The sequence below is a fragment of the Cimex lectularius genome, unplaced genomic scaffold, assembly GCF_000648675.2.
Source record: "Cimex lectularius strain Harlan isolate CLEC.00 unplaced genomic scaffold, Clec_2.1 scaffold69, whole genome shotgun sequence".
NCBI classification, from domain to species: Eukaryota; Metazoa; Arthropoda; class Insecta; order Hemiptera; family Cimicidae; genus Cimex; species Cimex lectularius.
This window is the reverse complement of record NW_019392630.1, coordinates 354,848-373,900: the sequence shown is the minus strand read 5'-3', so window position 1 is coordinate 373,900 and position 19,053 is coordinate 354,848. Positions and strand designations below refer to the sequence as shown.

Here is a 19,053-nt window from a genome sequence, read left to right as displayed (position 1 = left end):
TGATATGACGTCATTGTTTAGTCATTCTGGAACGGATTATGTCAAATTTTTAACCTTTTAACGTCGTTATTGTTGAAGAAAATGTTATTTGTGATTTTTTTTTTCATGGACAGAAAAAACTGTGTTCAAAGACAATATACACTTCATTATAAATTAGACTTATCACTGCCAACTGCCAAGAAGATCGGCAGCCCAAACTCTGCCATTTTTAAACAATTTATACTTTTTATATTTTTTTTTTTTTTTAGATTTTCTCATTGGGTCAATGTAATTATGAACTAATATACTTCTATTGATTCATATATTATTGAAATACACACACATTTATTAATTTTAATTAACTTAGTTAATTTATGTTTTATATAATTATAATTGAAATTACCCAAGGGACAAATCCAAAGTGAATAATTATATAACTTAAGGAAAGAGTAATTAAATATAAACCCTACTGCAAGAGTTTTTTTCCCTTTGACGTATCGATACTTTTCTGTATTGAGCATCGATAAATACGAAGGGCGAGCAGGTTAAAGAAGAGGGTCGAAGTTACGAGTTGTGACTTGAGCGAGCCGTTTGTGTTTATTAGTAAACAATTGCTCTTATCTTGTAATTCTGGGACAAAAATGAATTAATAATATTAGAAAACTGAAAAAAGAATCTCTTGTATTTCATCCTCGTTGAAATAAAAAAGGTGAGTGAACCGAATCCTTTTGGAATCATTTCTCTGTTTATACAATAGGCTTTGTGATTCGTCTTAGGTATTTTTAGTTGTTCAAAATGCCTCCCGTGCCTTTGGAAGGGCATCAGACGCCGATAAACAATTCGCTGGGTCAGGAAGGATCCAGGGGCGGATCCATTTCGATGGCAGTACTCATAGAATTTATTGTTCAGAGGACATACCACGAATTGACTGTGCTTGCGGAACTGTAAGTATTTTTCAAATATGATCATTTTCTATGATTTTTAACGATTTATAGAAGGGTATCATACACGCTCGATAAATCTGTAAGTTGCCTGAATCAGTATAGGAAGAATGAACTGAACTGAATGTTGTTCCAGTTGTGTTAATAATTCTCACTGGACAGTGTATGAAGACCCTTCTACTAGGCAGCCAGAAAAGTTTGCAATTTTTCATTTGTTATTGTTTTAATAACTTAACATTCATGCTGACTGGCACCGGGTCACTTATTGGATCTGTCTTCATACGCAGGTGTGTTGGACTACTCTGTCGCATTTCAGCACTGCGCCATTTTTAGTAAGGAGTCTGTTACTTTGCTGGCACATTATATGCATCATACTCAGAGAAAATGACAGACAATTCTTCACTGAGGATGGCACAATGCCAAAACGCATTTGAGTAGTTCAATAAACCCATGAGCAAGACGGACCCACTAAGTGAAACAGCGCTGGTTCAGCTTGAGTTCACCAACTCGCACAACAATACCCAGATGATGTAACACCAAGAGAATAAAGCTTCAATTCATTAAAAACAAGTGTTATGAAAAGTTCACTATAAATTTATAAAACATTTTCTTTCTCATGGCTTCATTCAAAATCTATAATTGGCTCGATCTATGGCGGCTGAAGTAATCTTAAAAGTTGTTTCTGGGAATGAGGTAATTAATTGTTAATCATGTGCTATTTGATGTGATGCTTTATGTTTGGTGGAGTACTTCTTCAAACTTTTTCAATCATTTTTGGACTGTGCACTCACATTTTGTTTCATCACTTAATGCAGCGCAAATTTTTCGGCCGATCTAGTACCGAGTTAAAATTCATACAACTGTTCTAGACAATTTTTTTTATGTACTGACACATTATCTTGTTTTATTACATGATGCAAACACCTAATCCTCAAGTGTAAATAAATTAACTAAATAATAATATTAATAACAAATGAAAAACCACTTGTACTTTTCTGGTAAACTGGTAGTAGCTGTTAAAACTATATTTTTGAGTTCCATAATAAATGTATGCGCTTTCACTCTAATTGCTGTTTATTTCCACATAGTTAAAAATGCCATAGCCGGTTTCAGCATAGAGAACGCTGAGAACCACTTTTATAAAAAATATTCCCATTTTACTATTCATTTGTAAGAGTCATATTGGGAAAAAAAACTTCTCTTTTAACATGGCAGCTCCATCAAATTGTTGAAATACTGAAAACATATGTGTGGTGTTTAGTGACCGTTACTGTCTCTCAACACAACAGATAAGAATGACACATCTACACAGAAAACAAACACTTTGAGCCCTGAAGATGATCTCAATAAAGATCGAAACATTGGCATGATAAAAAAATGTTTTTTCTAAAACCTACATCGCACCAGACCACATCTCATGACCTCGAAATAATCACTGAAAACATAGTTTATCACCACTATTGTAGTATTTCTTGATATTGGCATTTGTTAACGTTTAGCACAATGTTTCACTTCCCAAACTAAAATCACATGCCACATACAAAATGTACTGCCTTATTCCAAATTTTGTAATGGGAAGTTCCTACATAGTTTCATGCAGGGTGGAGGACTAGATGGATGCAAAGCATGTTAGCATCTGCTGACTTGAGAATGTGAATCTAGACATTAGGTGTGTAGATGTATTTGGTTTTTATCCATGACCTCCAGTGAGAAGCTGATTTAAAATAATTATTTAAAAAAGAAAGATTTTATTTATTTTTTTATTATTATTATTGTTGTTGTTTTTTTGTTTTTTTTTTGGGGGGGGCACTGGGGCTCACTCGATCTTTTACCAACTTAACAGTATTCTATCACTAGTAGGCACATAAGTAACCCCAAATTTAAGAAAAAAAAGTTTCATACTATGGCCAAGTGATAAAGGTATAGAAGCTGCCTTCATCATCCCTTCTATTGATATGGACCAATAATTTTTGTTGATTAATTAGATTAGCAAACTGATAATTTTTATATTAATTTTGTACTATTTCAGGGGTTCTAACAATGAGAATTGTTTCATTGTGTGAATAAAATTTGTTAAAAATAATCATCTAGTACAGTATTTCCTCAAGAGGACAATGGTAGCAAAGTGGTTAAAACATCTGACTCGTTTAACATGCTTGTGGTTCTTGGCTCAAATTCCGGTAGAACCCATGGTTTTTAACAGTATGAAAAATGTATTGTTAAGTGGTTTAACCTCTTGTCCGCGACACCAACAGTTATTGGATATTATACCCTCTTATATGACAGGAATTACTTTTACTAATATTTATTTCCTAAGTCTTAAAAAAATAATTATACAGGGTGAATTGCTACTCGTGCTACAAACTTCTCCAGTAGATTCTTCACCCTAAAATGAACAAAAAAGTTCATATTGTCCATGGTCCGATTCTCAACCATTTCAGAGTAATTTCGCTTTTTATCGATTTTGAAAGATATCACGTCCTGGCGTCGGAAAATCGTGATATCTTTTAATCTAAACATTTCTCTTAAAATCTATAAGCACCGTTGAAATCCCCGTTAATTTTTAGAGAGAATCAAAATCATAATTCCATTGAAATTTTTTAATTTAATTTAATGCCCATTTAGTATGTAATGCTTAAGAAGTTTACAAACAGCTAGAAGGTCAAGGAAGAAAGACCCAAACGTTTTGCCACCTTCATCTTCTTATTGAAAAATTAACGGGGATTTCAACGGTGCTTATAGATTTTAAGAGAAATGTTTAGATTAAAAGATATCACGATTTTCCGACGCCAGGACGTGATATCTTTCAAAATCGATAAAAAGCGAAATTACTCTGAAATGGTTGAGAATCGGACCATGGTCAATATGAACTTTTTTGTTCATTTTAGGGTCAAGAATCTACTGGTGAAGTTTGTAGCACGAGTAGCAAGTCACTCTCAAACATTAGCAATCCTTGAACCACCATTTTTTCTCTTTTTGTCATCAACATCTTGGTCTCACAACCACTAAATAAGAAAATGACGAGTGCGTTGGAAGCGTTATTAAATCAGGTAGTTTTCCTCAAATTTGCTGCCTTCTGAGACTAAAATTAGAAACTCTGGATTACTTTATACACTTTCCGATTTACACAATTTTCCACTCTTTTTGTAGTTCTGGCTGAAATAAAACACAAAAAATTAGCCCAAACATTTTGCCACCGTCATCTTCTTATTGAAAAATTAACGGGAATTTCAACGGTGCTATTAGATTTTCAGAGAAATGTTTAGATTAAAAGATATCACGATTTTCCGACGCCAGGACGTGATATCTTTCAAAATCGATAAAAAGCGAAATTACTCTGAAATGGTTGAGAATCGGACCATGGACAATATGAAGTTTTTTGTTCATTTTAGGGTGAAGAATCTACTGGAGAAGTTTGTAGCACGAGTAGCAATTCACCCTGTATATTAGAAATATTTTCAGAGCTTCAAACATCTAATGTCATTATTTAAATATTACAGGCTTCCTAGGAAGACAGACATGGAAAGAAAAATAGAAATCTACAATTTTTCAACAAGAACACGCCAGCTTTTTGTTCGCCTTTTGGCTCTTGTAAAATGGGCTAACAGTGCTTCAAAAGTTGACAAGTCTGCTGTAATTATCCTTCAGCACATAAAAAACATCTCCTCTATCTTTAATGATAAATTTGAAATTTTAGCACATCATGGCATTTCTGGATAAACAATCTATGTTGTTTGTCGAAACGGCTGACATGCTTGCAAGAATGTCAAGAGAGACGCTGGTACATGCTCGGCTGCCTAACTTTCATATTCCAGCTGCTGTGGAAGTCCTCACTACAGGCACATATTCTCGCCTTCCATCTTGTATTAGAGTAAGTTACTATTATGAGGCCAATAATTTTTTCTCTACCTATTCTTGCTTTGTTTTGCCACAAATATGGCTAAATGCTGAAACACCTGAAACAGTAAGGATTTTCAAACCAGAATGATAGGAAATGACAGTCTTTGTTCAGTTGAATAGTTAAATGCTTGATTTGAGGATGAATTAAAAGTTTTATTTAAATTTAATGTTTATTCTTTCAAAAGACAACTACTAGTAATACTTGATAAACATTCTTCCATTTGAAAAAAATGTCTAATTGAATACTTTATTCAAATCCCAATAAAGGTAACAAACCAGTCTTTTTTTCCTTCTGTTAGCAAGTAAACCTTGGTCAAATAAATCGATAAGTTGGTGTATAATGAATCTACAAATCTGTATTCTGAGTAACTATCCAATGATACTTTTAGGACAGAATTGTTCCACCTGATCCTATTACACTGAGCGAAAAGAAGTCAACTCTGCAACGGTTGAACCAAGTCATCCAGCACAGACTAGTCACTGGAAATCTAATGCCTCAAATGCGGAATCTCAAGGTGGTTGCTTAATATTTATTCGCAATTCTTTGTTTATTTAATTTTTTATTGTTTTTAATTTTATTTTTATAGATTGAAAGTGGAAGAGTGACATTCCATGTTGAAAATGAATTTGAAGTTAGTATGACAGTGATGGGCGACGGGCCTAACATTCCTTGGAGGCTTCTAGATATTGATATACTTGTTGAAGACAAAGAAACAGGAGGTGAGCTTTATGTATCATTCTTTGTCATAATTATTTGTAATTGGATATTAGCATTTTTATTAGTATTTTTTATTTTAATTCATAGTGTAGTTCATTTATAAACAACAATAATTCCAAAAAATTAACCAAAGAAAAATCATTTTTAGATGGAAAAGCCTTAGTCCATTCCCTCCAGGTCAACTATATTCATCAGGTACTTCAAGCGAGACTTGTAGACCACCCTAACCCTCTTACGGAAGTTTACTCTTTCCTTCATTATTTCTGCCAGTCCTTACAATTAGAGGTAAACTAATTCTTATAAAACAAATATTCATTTTGTTAAGCATTCAGTTTTTTAAAATGTAAGTCAATATTATACCAGGTGTTGTATTCTCAAACATTGAGATTATGTAAAGATCGTCTAGATGGATATATACATGTGGATGAATATTCCCCTGGAAGGTGTCTTTCAATATCCTATTGGAGGTTTGTGTACTGCTGTTTTCCTATTTGTACTTCCATAATTTATTTAATTTTGCACACTTTAACTTTATTTATTTATTCTCAGGGAATTGACTAGTAAAGATCCCAAATCTGAGCTGGGATACAGGTTGACACTTCAGGTGGACAGCCATGATCCAGCAAGGCCACTGTCTGTCAGTCATGTCCCGAACCTTGGGAAAAAAGAGTCTCGCTTGGCAGACAGGGCAATCCGATCTGAGCTCCTCTCCATGGAAAGGCTTCTTGTTCATACAATATACACAAGGAGCAAGGCGCGTCTGGAAGAACTTAAATTGGAACTGCAAACCCTTTTGCCTGCTGTTCAATGTAAGCACATTAATCTTCTTAACAGGTTTTATTCATGATGAATTGATGAATGCTAATTAAACTTTGTATTAGGTGTAGTTCAAGGTTCGCCTGCAGTGCTCATGGTCCCAGTTGTTCAACCATGCCTAAGAGCAGAACAGCTTTTAATCACTGTGGATACACACACAGGAATGCTGCAGTGTCATGTCCCAAAATATGAAGCGCCATTGGTGAATGAACTGGAATCTGCAATTAACTCAGACCACTCGAAAATTGCCACGCTCATATCAGAGCTACGCTTTTGGATCACTCAGAGAAGGTGTGAAAAGACACTGCAGCATCTACCAGCAACTCCATATGAACGGCTTCCTCTCTTGCACTACCCAGACCACCCAATGTCAAAGCTTGGGCGACATCGTATGTTTATCAGACTCCATCGTCACCGAACGACCATTTTGGTAAGTTACTAGTTAGTATTAATTAATGTTACAATAAAGTGAATGACTTTTTTTAGGTGGTTGAGATGAAAGAAAAAGAAAATGCCCCTAATGAAATAGACTATACATTTTATCTTGCTGTAGTAAAACAGTCGTCTATTGAAGATGACCCCCATGATGATTCCATCGAAGCAGAAATACCAAAGATGTATCTGAAAGTGTTGACATTAATAGAATTCCACAGTTTTGTGACCACACACGGACCTTTTACACCAGTAGATGGTATTTCTATTTAAATAACTTTTTATGTTAACTGTTGCAGTAATATTTAATTTTTAGATAATGACAGACCAGATGCAAAACGAAAATTGGTATGGAAAGGAGAAAGTCAGGCAAAAAAGGCAAAGAATCCAGCTTATTTCATTCCAGAGCTTGCTCATGTTGTTGCCCTATGCGACGAAAGGATTCCTTTTATCACTCTCGCTCAAGAGGTACCTGTTGCTAAATTATATTTTCCTTTTGACTTATATTAATTTAAAATGTTTGTTACAGTTGACAAAAAGGGATATACCTCATCAAGGTCTTCAAGTTGAAGCTAATGCTACAGCCCTCGTTTTGAAGATTGTTCAGATGCCACCCCCAGCAGGTTTCACTCATAACTCACCTTTGTACCTTCGCCTGCTCAAGCTACTGCTATCCGTATCTCTTCGTGCTCATGGCAATAGGGGCATGAATAAGCTGTGGATTGCTGAATTTGTTATGTATGGGAGCCCTTTAGCTTCACAACATCCAAAAGAACAAGGTTTGAAAAAATTAGGGGTTTAGAAGTTGTAGCATGTCAAAAAAATAGTTGTAAAAATCTAGTACTTCTAAAACTGGTTATCAGTTAAATGGTCAACTGATTGGCCGCATTAAAACAATTCATACTACTTTTTTCTTATAGGTATGAGACGCCCTGTTTACTTTTCATATGACATGCTTCAAGCTGAGAATATATCAAAGACAGTCGATGCTTTATTGAGTGACTGGGCTCAGATTGTCCACCTTTACACCCTGGTAGACGACCTTGCAGAATATTTTAGAATACGTAAGTTTTCAATTTATTAAATTGAATTTAATTGCTGTAATTATTTATTTATTTTTTGCAGAAAAATACAATATCGCCTCAATGGTGACTGTAAAGTCTTACAGTTATAGCAAACTGACACTTGGTTACGGACCTGACAGAGCAGCAACTGTAACCATACAGTGGAATCCTTCATCTAAGGCTTTTTCATTAGTTTTTGGTACTATATCTTTGTTTTCCTCAAAGAAAATATTTTTAATGGCAAAAATTTTTTTTTACAGGCGGTGGCGGGAATTGTGTAAGTGCACACAGTGTGATGCGTGAGCAGTTAGAGGGAGAGTTAAACAAGCAGAGGAATCTGGTACAGTTAATTCATCTCCTCAATGATACATACGCACCCCTTGTGGCAATAAGTAAGCTACCCACCATACCACAACTTGGTGTTCATAATAGTGTAAGTTATTCATAATTATCTGCTCTCGTCATTTTCAACATGCTTTTTATTATTTTTTATTTTTTCCTCTCTTAGAGACCACAAGTACCCGTTCAAACTTTTACTGTGATTTGTGAAGCAGTAAGCATCATCCGAGTGGCCTACTTAGGGCTCTACTGTCTTGAGATCAGACTGAGAGCAGGTCGCCTTGTTGCCATCAGGGACGCTGCTTACAGCAGATTTGATCGGACAAGTGTTGTAAATGAATTCACTCCTACACAAGGCCTTAAGGTAATTTGATTTTTTTTTTTTAATTTTTTTAACTCTAAAAATTGGAAATAAAACATGGAATCCGTAATGATTTTTGAGATTGGTATCTTTTTTTAAGTGCCTAGGTAAAATCAAGGTTAGAACACAATATTTTTGTTTTCAGTCTTTCCTCAGCAAGCATGTAGATGAAACAGTGATGTTTAGAAGAAGATCTCAGTCTGAGGATGATAATCCTCCATCACCTGTCACTCTTGATTCAGGGGAGTGTGGTGTAGGCACACCTGGCAGTACGGGTGGAAGCACTAGTGGATTTCTTAGTGGTGGGCGAGGACCATCATCACCGGCCAGAGGAGGTGGTAGTGAGGGCGGTCTCAGATTCCATCCACCACTCACACCACCAAGTAACCCTCACACACCAGCTTCTCCACATACAACTGCTAACATATCACAGACAACTCAGCATCAGAGTTTCGGATCAAGTCCGGCTACCACGTCAAGCTTCAATCTAGCTTCACCACCTTCATTGCCACCCAACATTAACCCCTCTCCATCGATGTTGCCTCATCCTTCACCTGGTTCAGGATTCCTTGCTAATTCTCCTTCAAACCCTCTCCATGCTCCTTCACCAATGCCGATTTCATCACCAGGGCCTTCGGTTCCATTGGGACATTCTCCTGCTGGATCTTTGATGCATACCTGTAAGTATTAATTTGGCTTATTTTGTAAATTAATAATAATAAAATCAATAAAAAAATTTCAGCACATACTGATGGTAGCCCTTTTCCATCAAGTCAAAGCATGGCTTCTCCTGGTGCTTCCAATTGGCCAGGATCTCCAGGCGTCCCTAGGCCCTCGCCAAGACCAGGTCAATCACCTCACCCTGCTTTACACAGCCCTACTGATTCCAAAACTGGTAAATTACACACATTAAGTTGTCAAAATTGCAAAATTAACTTTAATATGATTTAGGAGGGCAAAGGGTTTTACCTCAACGATCCTGGGCTGGGGCAGTTCCAACTCTGATATCTCATGAGGCTTTAGAGATTCTTTGTACACCTTCACCTCACCCACAAGGCCTTCACGGACCTACACTTGCCCCCTTAGAAAGATTTCTCGGTTGTGTATACATGAGACGTCAACTTCAGCGCTACATTCAGAGTGAGGATGGTGTAAGTATTATGATACTGATAAATTACCGGATCGTGAATTTGTTAACAACGTTTTTTTTCCTTTAAGTTGATCCCGTTAACAACTGAACCAGGAGTCGTTCATTTTAAAGCTGAAACCCTTCAATGCAAAGTTTTTCTAAATCCACAGCATCTAGAATCATTGCATGTAAAAATTTCACCATTGCCAGAACACAAAGATCTATGGTCGCTAGAAGAACTTCAGGTATTTATTCTTGATTCATATATAAATTTCATCCCTGTTCTAACTACACATTTCTTTTTAAAGATCTTGGAAACATTTTTTGAAACGAAAGCTGCTGCTCCGCCTTACAAACCAAACGCTCTCTCTGGATTTGGTAGGATGTTGAGTGTGCCTCAAAATGTACTCAAGGATTTTATACAGATTATTAAACTTGAAATGGTATGTTTATAATAGCACATTTTATTCAATTATTTTGATATTCCAAATAGTTTATATAATCCGCATAATGATGTCTGTATATTTAATTTATTATTATTTAATTCAATATTTTTTAGTATCCAAGTATCATACAACAACAGCAACTCAAGTGGTCCGTACAGTGGTGTCTCCGAATACCTCCAGCAGCAACTCCAATTGTTCCAACAGGAATGGCCGCAATATTAGTCTGCAAACAAAAAATACTATTCTTTGTAAGGGATCGCTTAAATATTTAGCTTTGTGTTTAGAAATGTTACATGTATTTATTTTATTTATTTTTTTAGTTGCAATTGACGCGTAATGGAAGTTACAGCCAAGTGGATCAGTGCAGCATAGTACTACCATTGGTGTATGATGTATCAACAAATTTGATCCAACCCGCTGAAAAGAGAGACACTGGTCCTGCTTCTGCGATTTCATCTGCATCAATGCTATTACGTAGATTCTTAGAGTGCACAAACATTCATGCAGAATGCTCACTTTTTCCAGCAGTGAGAGATCTTCTTGCAAACCTAACATTACCGTCTGAACCACCTCAACAAGTACGAACAATCAATTTACTTTATTTTTATTTGTTTACACTTGACATTTATTTAATTTAGCAAATTAGACTCTAAGATAGTCATTTCATCCCATCGCACTATTATTTTTATTCTTGATCTACGTTATTACAGTCCTTCCTAAATATTCCTTTATTATCTTATTTATATGTATATTTTTTGTAGGTTGTTGCATCATCACCAGTTGGCGTTATGATGGGGCAGGGCGGTGCTATGCAATCACCAGCATCGATGCTTCACTCACCCATTCCCGGACAGTACGGAGGTGTCACCATCGGTCAGCCGCATCAAGTGATGATGCCTCCTCAGTGATACTGGTAGTCTTTCCCCTCCTATGTTCCTCCCAGTTTTAATTATGTTGAGTATTATGTTCCCTATTGTACAAAGAAAAATGTCAAACTGGAATCTTCGCTAATTATTTGTGATGATTTTTATCCTGTGAATAAACTTGGGATAAATAAATTTGTAAATATATATTGATGTACTTTAAAAAAATAAAATGTACATTTTTAAACTTAAATATTTTGTATTAAAATTCACTGTTGTGTGTTAAATTAATGTAAATTTATAATATAAAATTCTTAAATATTTATTAATGTTTAATGATTAAATTAATTTAATAAAAAAATTGTTTTTCTTAACATTCATCCATTTTTTGAAAATGTATTTATACATTTTTAATTTATTCCTTTTCTTTATTATAAGTGATATATTTATTATTTGTTGAAACAAATTTGTGAGAAGAGGCTAGTTTGCCATTCTTCGACATCACTGCTTACCTCGGTGTCATACAATTAACTCTCCAACTCCCAGAGTCACCTATAGATGTGTGTGTGGCTTTTATGACAATGCTTTCAACATCAATTGTGACCTATTTTATTATATTTTTCTTTGTCTTAGGTACATTTGTTATTTTTGGATTTCTAATTTTTTCCTTAGCATACTTTTAGCAATGTGTTTGCACAATGAGTGCCTAAAATCTATATATTTGAAGGAGTTATTTCTTCTAAATCTTGTATAAAGTAGCTATATTCTTATTATTTTTTTAATGACTATGTTAGTTCAACAGAATTATTATAAATATTAAAATAAATTGAATTTTTGTCTTATATTTTGTTCTTGAGTTCCTGCAATGCCCAGTGTCACCTGGAGGTGACAGGTCTGTACGTTTTTGAATATAATATAATTGAAATCAAAAGTATACATTTACTGTACCATTAGAGTACCAAAGACAGAAAATTGAAAAAAATAATGAAATACTTTCTATGTTCTCTACGCTATGGCGTTGGAGGGTTAAGACCACATAGACCTCCAACGTCACGGTTATCCTCCAGGTTATTGTTCCTATTTAAGCTTACATGTGTCTAATTTTGTTGTCTTGTGAAAAATCCATATTTCTTTTTCATTTAACCCTGATTGAAACTATTTTACGGTAAACAGGAGTTATTGGATAGCACTTTAGCCATGCCGACTATTTCCCTCAAAAAGGATTTGCTTTTAAAGGCTTTAAGCTCCGAATACAGTAAGTTAATATGGTATCATCTCAGTTTCAAAAGTCTATATCCTTTCCCTTTTCATTTCCTTAAAGATATATTATGTTATTGATTTGATGAATCAATATACTTAAAGTATTCATTGTTTAATTGGATTTTAACGTTACGTTTTCCAAGCTAGTATATTTACTATATTTTCAAAGACAAAATTCCATTGACTTCTGATACATTTCAGATTAGCACAGGAGAATGAACCTAATTGTCAGACATTTTATTAATAAGTGGGAGGATGTACTGAGTTTGGTCATTTCATTTCATCCTATTCTGCCTCATTTTGGCATTTCACCACCTTCAGTTGTAGTAGAGCTAATACTGAATTGGCAAATTCTTGTCTCTCAGTCTAAAATAGCAAGTTTAGTCAGACAAGGATGATTGAAAACATCCAAACTTGAAGTAAAATTAAGTGTGAGACTTTATTTGTAGGTAGGGTGCAGGGTGATAAACCTGCAGTTTGTCATTTCCGTTCATCTTGGCCTCAGATGCATTTTGGAATTTCTCCACTTCATTTGCAGTAAACCTAAAAACTGGAGTTGACGACTTCTTGTCTGACTAACCGCTTGGATAGTAAAACCAAAATGATTGGAAACATACAAACTAGAAGTAAAATTAAGTGAGATTTTATCTATAAGTATTCGGGTGCAGGGTGCTGAACCTGCACTTTGGTCGTTTCCATTCAACTTGGTCTTCCTCAGATGCATTTTGGAATTTCTCCATCTTTATTTGCAGAAAACTAAAAAGTGAAGTTGACAACTTCTTGTCTGACAAACTAACCGCTTGGATAGTAAAACCAAGATGATTGGAAATATACAAACTAGAAGTAAAATTAAATGTGATATTTTAAATATAGGTATAGGTATATGGGTGCAGGGTGATGAACCTGCACGTTGGTGTTTCCATTCATCTTGTTCTGCTTCAGATGCATTTTGGCATTTTTCCGTCTCCAGTTGCAGCAAAGCTAAAAACTGAAGTTGACAAATTGTCTTACAGACTATAACTTGCAGTTTGGTCATCTTTGTTCATTCTGGTTTGCCTCAGATGCATTTTGGGCACTGCATTGGGAGGATTCATTTTAACATAAGCCATTCTAGAACTTCCCCTAGAATCGCTAACACACTGATGGGCCTGTAGGAAGTTGCATGATGTGACGATGTGTGGGAGGACGGAATTAAATAGGTAGATAATAAATATTATAAATTTCCTGGGAAATTGTTCCAGAATTTGAGGAGCCGTCAGATAGAATACTAAACTACATACAAGTAAAATTAAATTTTGATATTTTATCTAGAGGTCTGCGAGACAGGGTTATGAACCTGCGTTTCAGTCGTTCTGTACATCCTGGTCTGTCTGTGATGCATTATGGCATTTCTCCACCTTCAGTTGCAACAGTACTAAAAACTGCAGTTTGTGAATTCTTGTATTATAGACTAAAATAGCAAAGATAGGCAGACCAGGATGATTCGTACCATCAAAGCTATAGGTGGCAAGATTTTATTTGCAGTTCTGAACAGGCTGAACTTGTAGTTCGGTTGTTTCCTAACATTTTAGTCAACCTATCCTCCTGTCCGTTTTAGTATCCACCACTGAAGATGTCAGATTTGCAATTATGAATTTACATTAAATACACTTCTGGTGGTTTCTCATCTAGTACGTTGTTTCTGTTACAGCCGATGAAAATTTTGCATATTTATGCTTTGAATATGGCCTTGAATTGGACGATATTGTAAGTAAGTTTATTCACTTTTGTTTATCCTTATATTTATCACTCGGTCTTAATTGTTATAGACCAGTGAAAAGAAAATGTTATTGAAAGAACAAGGAGAAAACGCTGCAAAAGAAGCATCAGATGATGTGATTTATCGTATTGATATCCCAGCGAATCGATATGACTTACTGTGTCTTGAGGGGCTTTCCATTGCGTTGCTCGTTTTTCAAAACAGGTTCAAATTTCTATTTTACATATATCTAGTTGTAGTAGATAAAGATAGTAAAAAATTGTTATTTTTGTTTAAATTTACATTATACAATTTTATTTAGTACACGTTTAATAAAATAGTAAATATTTTTTTCTGTATTTGTACTGTTCTAGAATGGATTATCCTCATTATAAATCCATCCTTCCTTCAGATCCCAAGAAAGTTCAACGATTGCATGTTAAACCTGAAGTAGGTATAACAATTTGTTACAAATTTAATTAATCTTTAATTGCATAATTGTTACCAATTTTACCCAATGTTTTCAATTCATTTCCTTTTATTTAGGATTTGAGTTTACATACAGACAAATTAGTATCTAGATTTGCACTCTTATCAGAAAAAACATGAATGCTAATTTGGTTGATCATTTCAACGCGTATATTGAATTACTTATTCTTGTAATATAGTTTCAACTATTGAATTTTTCCATAATGTGTACTTCATTTTTAAATTTTTCAGACAAAACAAATCCGGCCATTTGTTGTCGCAGCAGTTTTAAGGGATATTACTTTCACACCTGAAAGCTATGCTAGTTTCATTGATTTGCAAGATAAACTGCATCAAAATGTCGGAAGGAAAAGAACTTTAGTCTCTATTGGGACTCACGATTTAGATACAGTGACAGGACCTTTTACATATGAAGCCCTTCCTCCAGAAGAAATCAAATTTGTCCCACTTAACCAAAAAAGGGAATATACGGCCAAAGAGCTCATGGAATTTTATTCAGTAAGAATTAAAATTTGTTGGCAAATTATAACTTGTAGATTTAATTTGGTTTTATTTTTATAGACCCACCAGCAACTGAAACAGTACGTTGGTATTATTAAACACAGCCCAGTTTATCCTGTGATAAAAGACAAGAATGGAGTAATTCTTTCTTTGCCGCCAATTATTAATAGTGAACACTCAAAGATCACTTTAAATACAAAAAATGTTTTTATTGAAATTACAGCTACAGATCTCAACAAGGTATTAAATTTGTTTGACATACGCCAACATTTAACAGTTAATGATATTTATTTTATGTTAATAAAGGCTCATGTTGCCCTGGACACATTGGTAACTAGTTTTTCTTACTATTGCAAAAATACATTTACATCAGAAACTTGTGAAGTTGTATGGGCTGATGGCTCAAAGCACAGAACCCCAGAACTTGCTTATAGGAAGGAAGTGGTCAATTCGAAGAAGCTCAATAAATACATTGGAACTAAGTATGTTTCATGTAAAATGTATTTATACTTCTTTGTATTAATTAAAGTTTTTTTGATATCTTTGTAGAATTGAAGCAGGTGAGCTAGCATCATTGCTAACTAGGATGTGCCTTCAGGCAAAAACGACAGGCGGTTCTGATATCATCGTCAAAATCCCTCCAACGAGGCATGACATACTGCACGTTGTCGACATTTATGAAGATGCTGCTATCGCTTTTGGATATAATAACATTTTAAAGACTTTCCCCAATACAAATTCAGTTGCACAACAAGTAGGCTAAAAATATTGTTAATAATATGGAAAATATTGTTTTTAATATTATAATTATTTTTACAGCAACCTTTGAACAAATTAACAGATCATTTGAGACAACAAATTGCTCAAGTTGGATTTTCAGAGATTTTATCATTTACACTGGTATGATTTTTTATATATTTAAAAAAATTAAAAATTCCATATTTAAAAGATTTCTGAGTAGTTCATAATAAATTTTAAAAACTTGTAAATTAAAAAAAATACGTAAAATTTATGAACAGTCAAAAGTCATACTGTGAGGGAGAAAAAGAAAGAAAGAAAGGGAGGGAGGGAGAGAGTATATCTTCTCCTCCAGAGAGAAATAGAGAAGAAATTATAGAAACAAGGAGATGAAATAGTTTTAGAGAAAAATAGAGACAGGGATGGAGAAAAGAGAGAGAGAGAGAGAGAGAGAGAGAGAGAAGAGATAAAGAAAGAAAGAAGACAAAAGATGAAAGAGAAACAAAGAAATGATAGAGAGAGAGGGAAAGTTTTTATTTTGTTTTGATAGCTTTCGAACCACCACTCATATTGTTAAAATATCTCACATGAACAGAAGACAGGATGGGCCAAGAGTTGGTTCGAAAGCAATTAAAAGAAAAGAAAAACTGGATAAACAAAAAGAAAAATTAAGATATATGCCTTTTGACTCTGATTAACTTTGGCACAAAAGTAAACCCCATGGCATAATGATAACATACTTCAAACCGCTATTTCATTTTTACTGATGGTTCAAAGACCAGAGACGGTGTGGGATGTGCCTGGTTTGACCCACAGAAAAACAAAAACGCTATGATAAGGTTCCTCCAGGGTTTAGTATATATTCAGCTGAACTTTTTGCAATTTTTATAGCAGTAGAATATGAAGGCGCTAATGAAGTCAATGGTGAGACCATACTAATTTTGTCAGATTCAATGAGTGTGTTACAAAGCTTAGGGAACCTTAACTTAAAATCTGATATAAATCATTTAGTAATATGGGTAGCCCAAAAGGTATGGGAAGTTAAACAAACGAAAAACATTGACATCCGTTTTCTTTGGGTTCAGGGCCATTCAGGCATAGAGGGTAATTCAGTGGTTGATAGTCTCTTGACACTCCTCCTTGTAACCAATACTGAAATAGCAAGGAAAAAAAAAATAATGATAACATGACGTGATGTGATAAAAATAAAAATGTGTGAGAAATCGAGTTCTTTCCTAAAAGATATAAAAATTTCCAAACGTACATTATTCATTTGAAGAATAAAATTAAGGTAGAACCATGTATAAGAAAGAACCTTCAATAGTTTGCAAAGCAAAATTGGATCAGTTATTTGAAATGTGTAAACAAAAACTGTTTCAATTAGCAAAATCGTGCCTTAAGCATAGTAAATAAGAAAACAATACTTGCATACTTTATATTTAATAATGTAAAACTTCTGAGTTACATACTGATAAACAACAATAGTTATATTTTTTATTTTAGTGCTCAAGAGATGATATTAGTACCAAACTGAGGAAAGTTTTCGACAAGGATAGTGTAGTTCAGATTAGTAATCCAAAAACTCTAGAATTCCAAGTTGTCCGAACTACACTAATTCCAGGTCTACTTAAATCGATTGCGTCCAATAAAAATGCACCTGTCCCGTTAAAAATATTTGAGATTTCTGATGTGGTTGTCTTCCACAAGGATGCAGGTAAAAATGATAATAATTAATAACAGCAGTTCAAAAGTTTAATTTATTCATATAAATGTTTGAAACCTTTTAATAATTGCATTTCTATGTGTTTATGTGTCAATACTTTAAAAATTTATATGATGATAAAGGAGAATACCCTCAGAATAAAAAGAAAAACTTACAAATATTTACACTATTTTATTGTAAAGGATAGAATTGGAAAATTTTCATATTTAAAAATAAAAATATAACTATAGAAAATTTGACTAAAGTATTTTAATAATAAATTAAAAATATTTTATAATATTTTTAACCATTAAATTTCAGAACAGTGTTCAAAGAATACTCGCCACTTATGTGCTGTGTATTACGATAAGAAAGCTGGATTTGAAATACTGCATGGGTTGCTAGATCGAATTATGCAACTATTGGAGATTCCATGGTCAAAAGAAGGAGGGTATTATTTAAATGGGATTGATGGTAATTTTATTTTTCTCTTGAAAATGATTATTTCAGCTTTTACTTTTAAATCACATTCTATAATTTGCTATTGTAGCATACGTATGTACATTAACAGCAAAAGGTTTACTTTATTGTACTATTGTTTTAAGCCTAATTATTTTTAACAAAATCTATTTATAGTTAGGTAAAATAATTGTGTTTTTGTTTTGTTTTCAGATGAAACCTTTTTTCCAAAAAGATGTGCACAAGTCTTACTGAATGGAAAACCTATTGGAATATTAGGCGTTCTACACCCAGAAGTGATAAAAGGATTTGAACTTAAATTTCCATGCTCAGCACTTGAATTAAATGTGGAACTGTTTGTTTAAAACAAACCAAGAGCGGTGGAAAATTAAAAACAATAAATGGTTAAACCTGTCTTCAATAATTTGTACCAAATATCCTTAAGACATTCAAATAATGATTTCAGTGTTAGCAACAAGAAGAACATCTATCAAAACTATTAAGAAAAAATGTACGAATATACCTAATCACTTAACTTTTGTAAAATATGTAAAGTTCTATGTTTACAAAAGAAATTATGTTATTCCTAAAGATCCTCTCTTGCTTTATTAAAGGAGGATAAATCATATACTACACACACCTTGAAATTACATTCCTTGAATGCCTCTTTTACTTTTGACCTTTCGAGAGGGTGGGGAAAATGATGATTCACTTTCACTTTGGATAAAGGAATGTTTCTTTTTTTTAACCCTTGGTTGCTATTAAAACAACCCATACACAATCCAACTTGAAGGACTACCCCAACCAGGGTCACATCTACCTTGCACACAGTCTCACACAGGATCAGTATCAAACTTCAGTATCGCCAAGGTTATTGGACATTCATGTCTTCCCTTGTCATGCTTCATAGAAGAAAAGAACCACCATCTTTATTCTTATTTTGTCGTTGGCTTTAGAAAAGAAATGGGTCGAGGAATTATTTTTTGGAAGAATTACTGCCTTGTCGAGAAGGTGTAAACTTTACAGCAAAGGACTTACGGACAAAAATGATTTAAGCGTGGACAACAGTCGTTTTGAGAATTTGCTTGAAAAAAAAATTGCCCATTCATTTTGAAAAATAAAATATTGCATGGATCAGTATCAGAGGAGCAACAGCTTATTGTAAACTTTGTTTTCAG

At 34.0% G+C, this 19,053-nt stretch overlaps 2 protein-coding genes across 2 annotated transcripts; both read left to right on the top strand.

Annotated features, from left to right (window-relative positions):
* The first annotated feature begins 417 nt into the window (after nucleotides 1-417).
* Nucleotides 418-11,225, top strand: LOC106670391 (mediator of RNA polymerase II transcription subunit 14). The gene is made up of 25 exons (XM_014400685.2): nucleotides 418-688; nucleotides 756-923; nucleotides 4,421-4,553; nucleotides 4,618-4,791; nucleotides 5,210-5,335; nucleotides 5,408-5,540; nucleotides 5,687-5,823; nucleotides 5,902-6,005; nucleotides 6,088-6,347; nucleotides 6,420-6,784; nucleotides 6,841-7,045; nucleotides 7,103-7,254; nucleotides 7,316-7,565; nucleotides 7,707-7,850; nucleotides 7,912-8,049; nucleotides 8,111-8,283; nucleotides 8,359-8,553; nucleotides 8,696-9,230; nucleotides 9,293-9,445; nucleotides 9,502-9,701; nucleotides 9,769-9,924; nucleotides 9,988-10,122; nucleotides 10,239-10,373; nucleotides 10,446-10,703; nucleotides 10,887-11,225. Exons 2-25 carry the CDS (start codon nucleotides 775-777, stop codon nucleotides 11,031-11,033), a joined length of 4,557 nt encoding a protein of 1,518 aa, XP_014256171.1. The 5' UTR covers nucleotides 418-688; nucleotides 756-774; the 3' UTR covers nucleotides 11,034-11,225.
* An 818-nt stretch (nucleotides 11,226-12,043) lies between these two features.
* LOC106670397 (phenylalanine--tRNA ligase beta subunit) lies at nucleotides 12,044-18,291 on the top strand. Its single transcript, XM_014400695.2, has 12 exons — nucleotides 12,044-12,243; nucleotides 13,939-13,994; nucleotides 14,057-14,211; nucleotides 14,361-14,436; nucleotides 14,707-14,973; nucleotides 15,037-15,216; nucleotides 15,283-15,458; nucleotides 15,526-15,730; nucleotides 15,796-15,876; nucleotides 17,218-17,428; nucleotides 17,738-17,890; nucleotides 18,089-18,291. Exons 1-12 carry the CDS (start codon nucleotides 12,186-12,188, stop codon nucleotides 18,238-18,240), a joined length of 1,770 nt encoding a protein of 589 aa, XP_014256181.1. The 5' UTR covers nucleotides 12,044-12,185; the 3' UTR covers nucleotides 18,241-18,291.
* The last annotated feature ends 762 nt before the right edge of the window (nucleotides 18,292-19,053 follow it).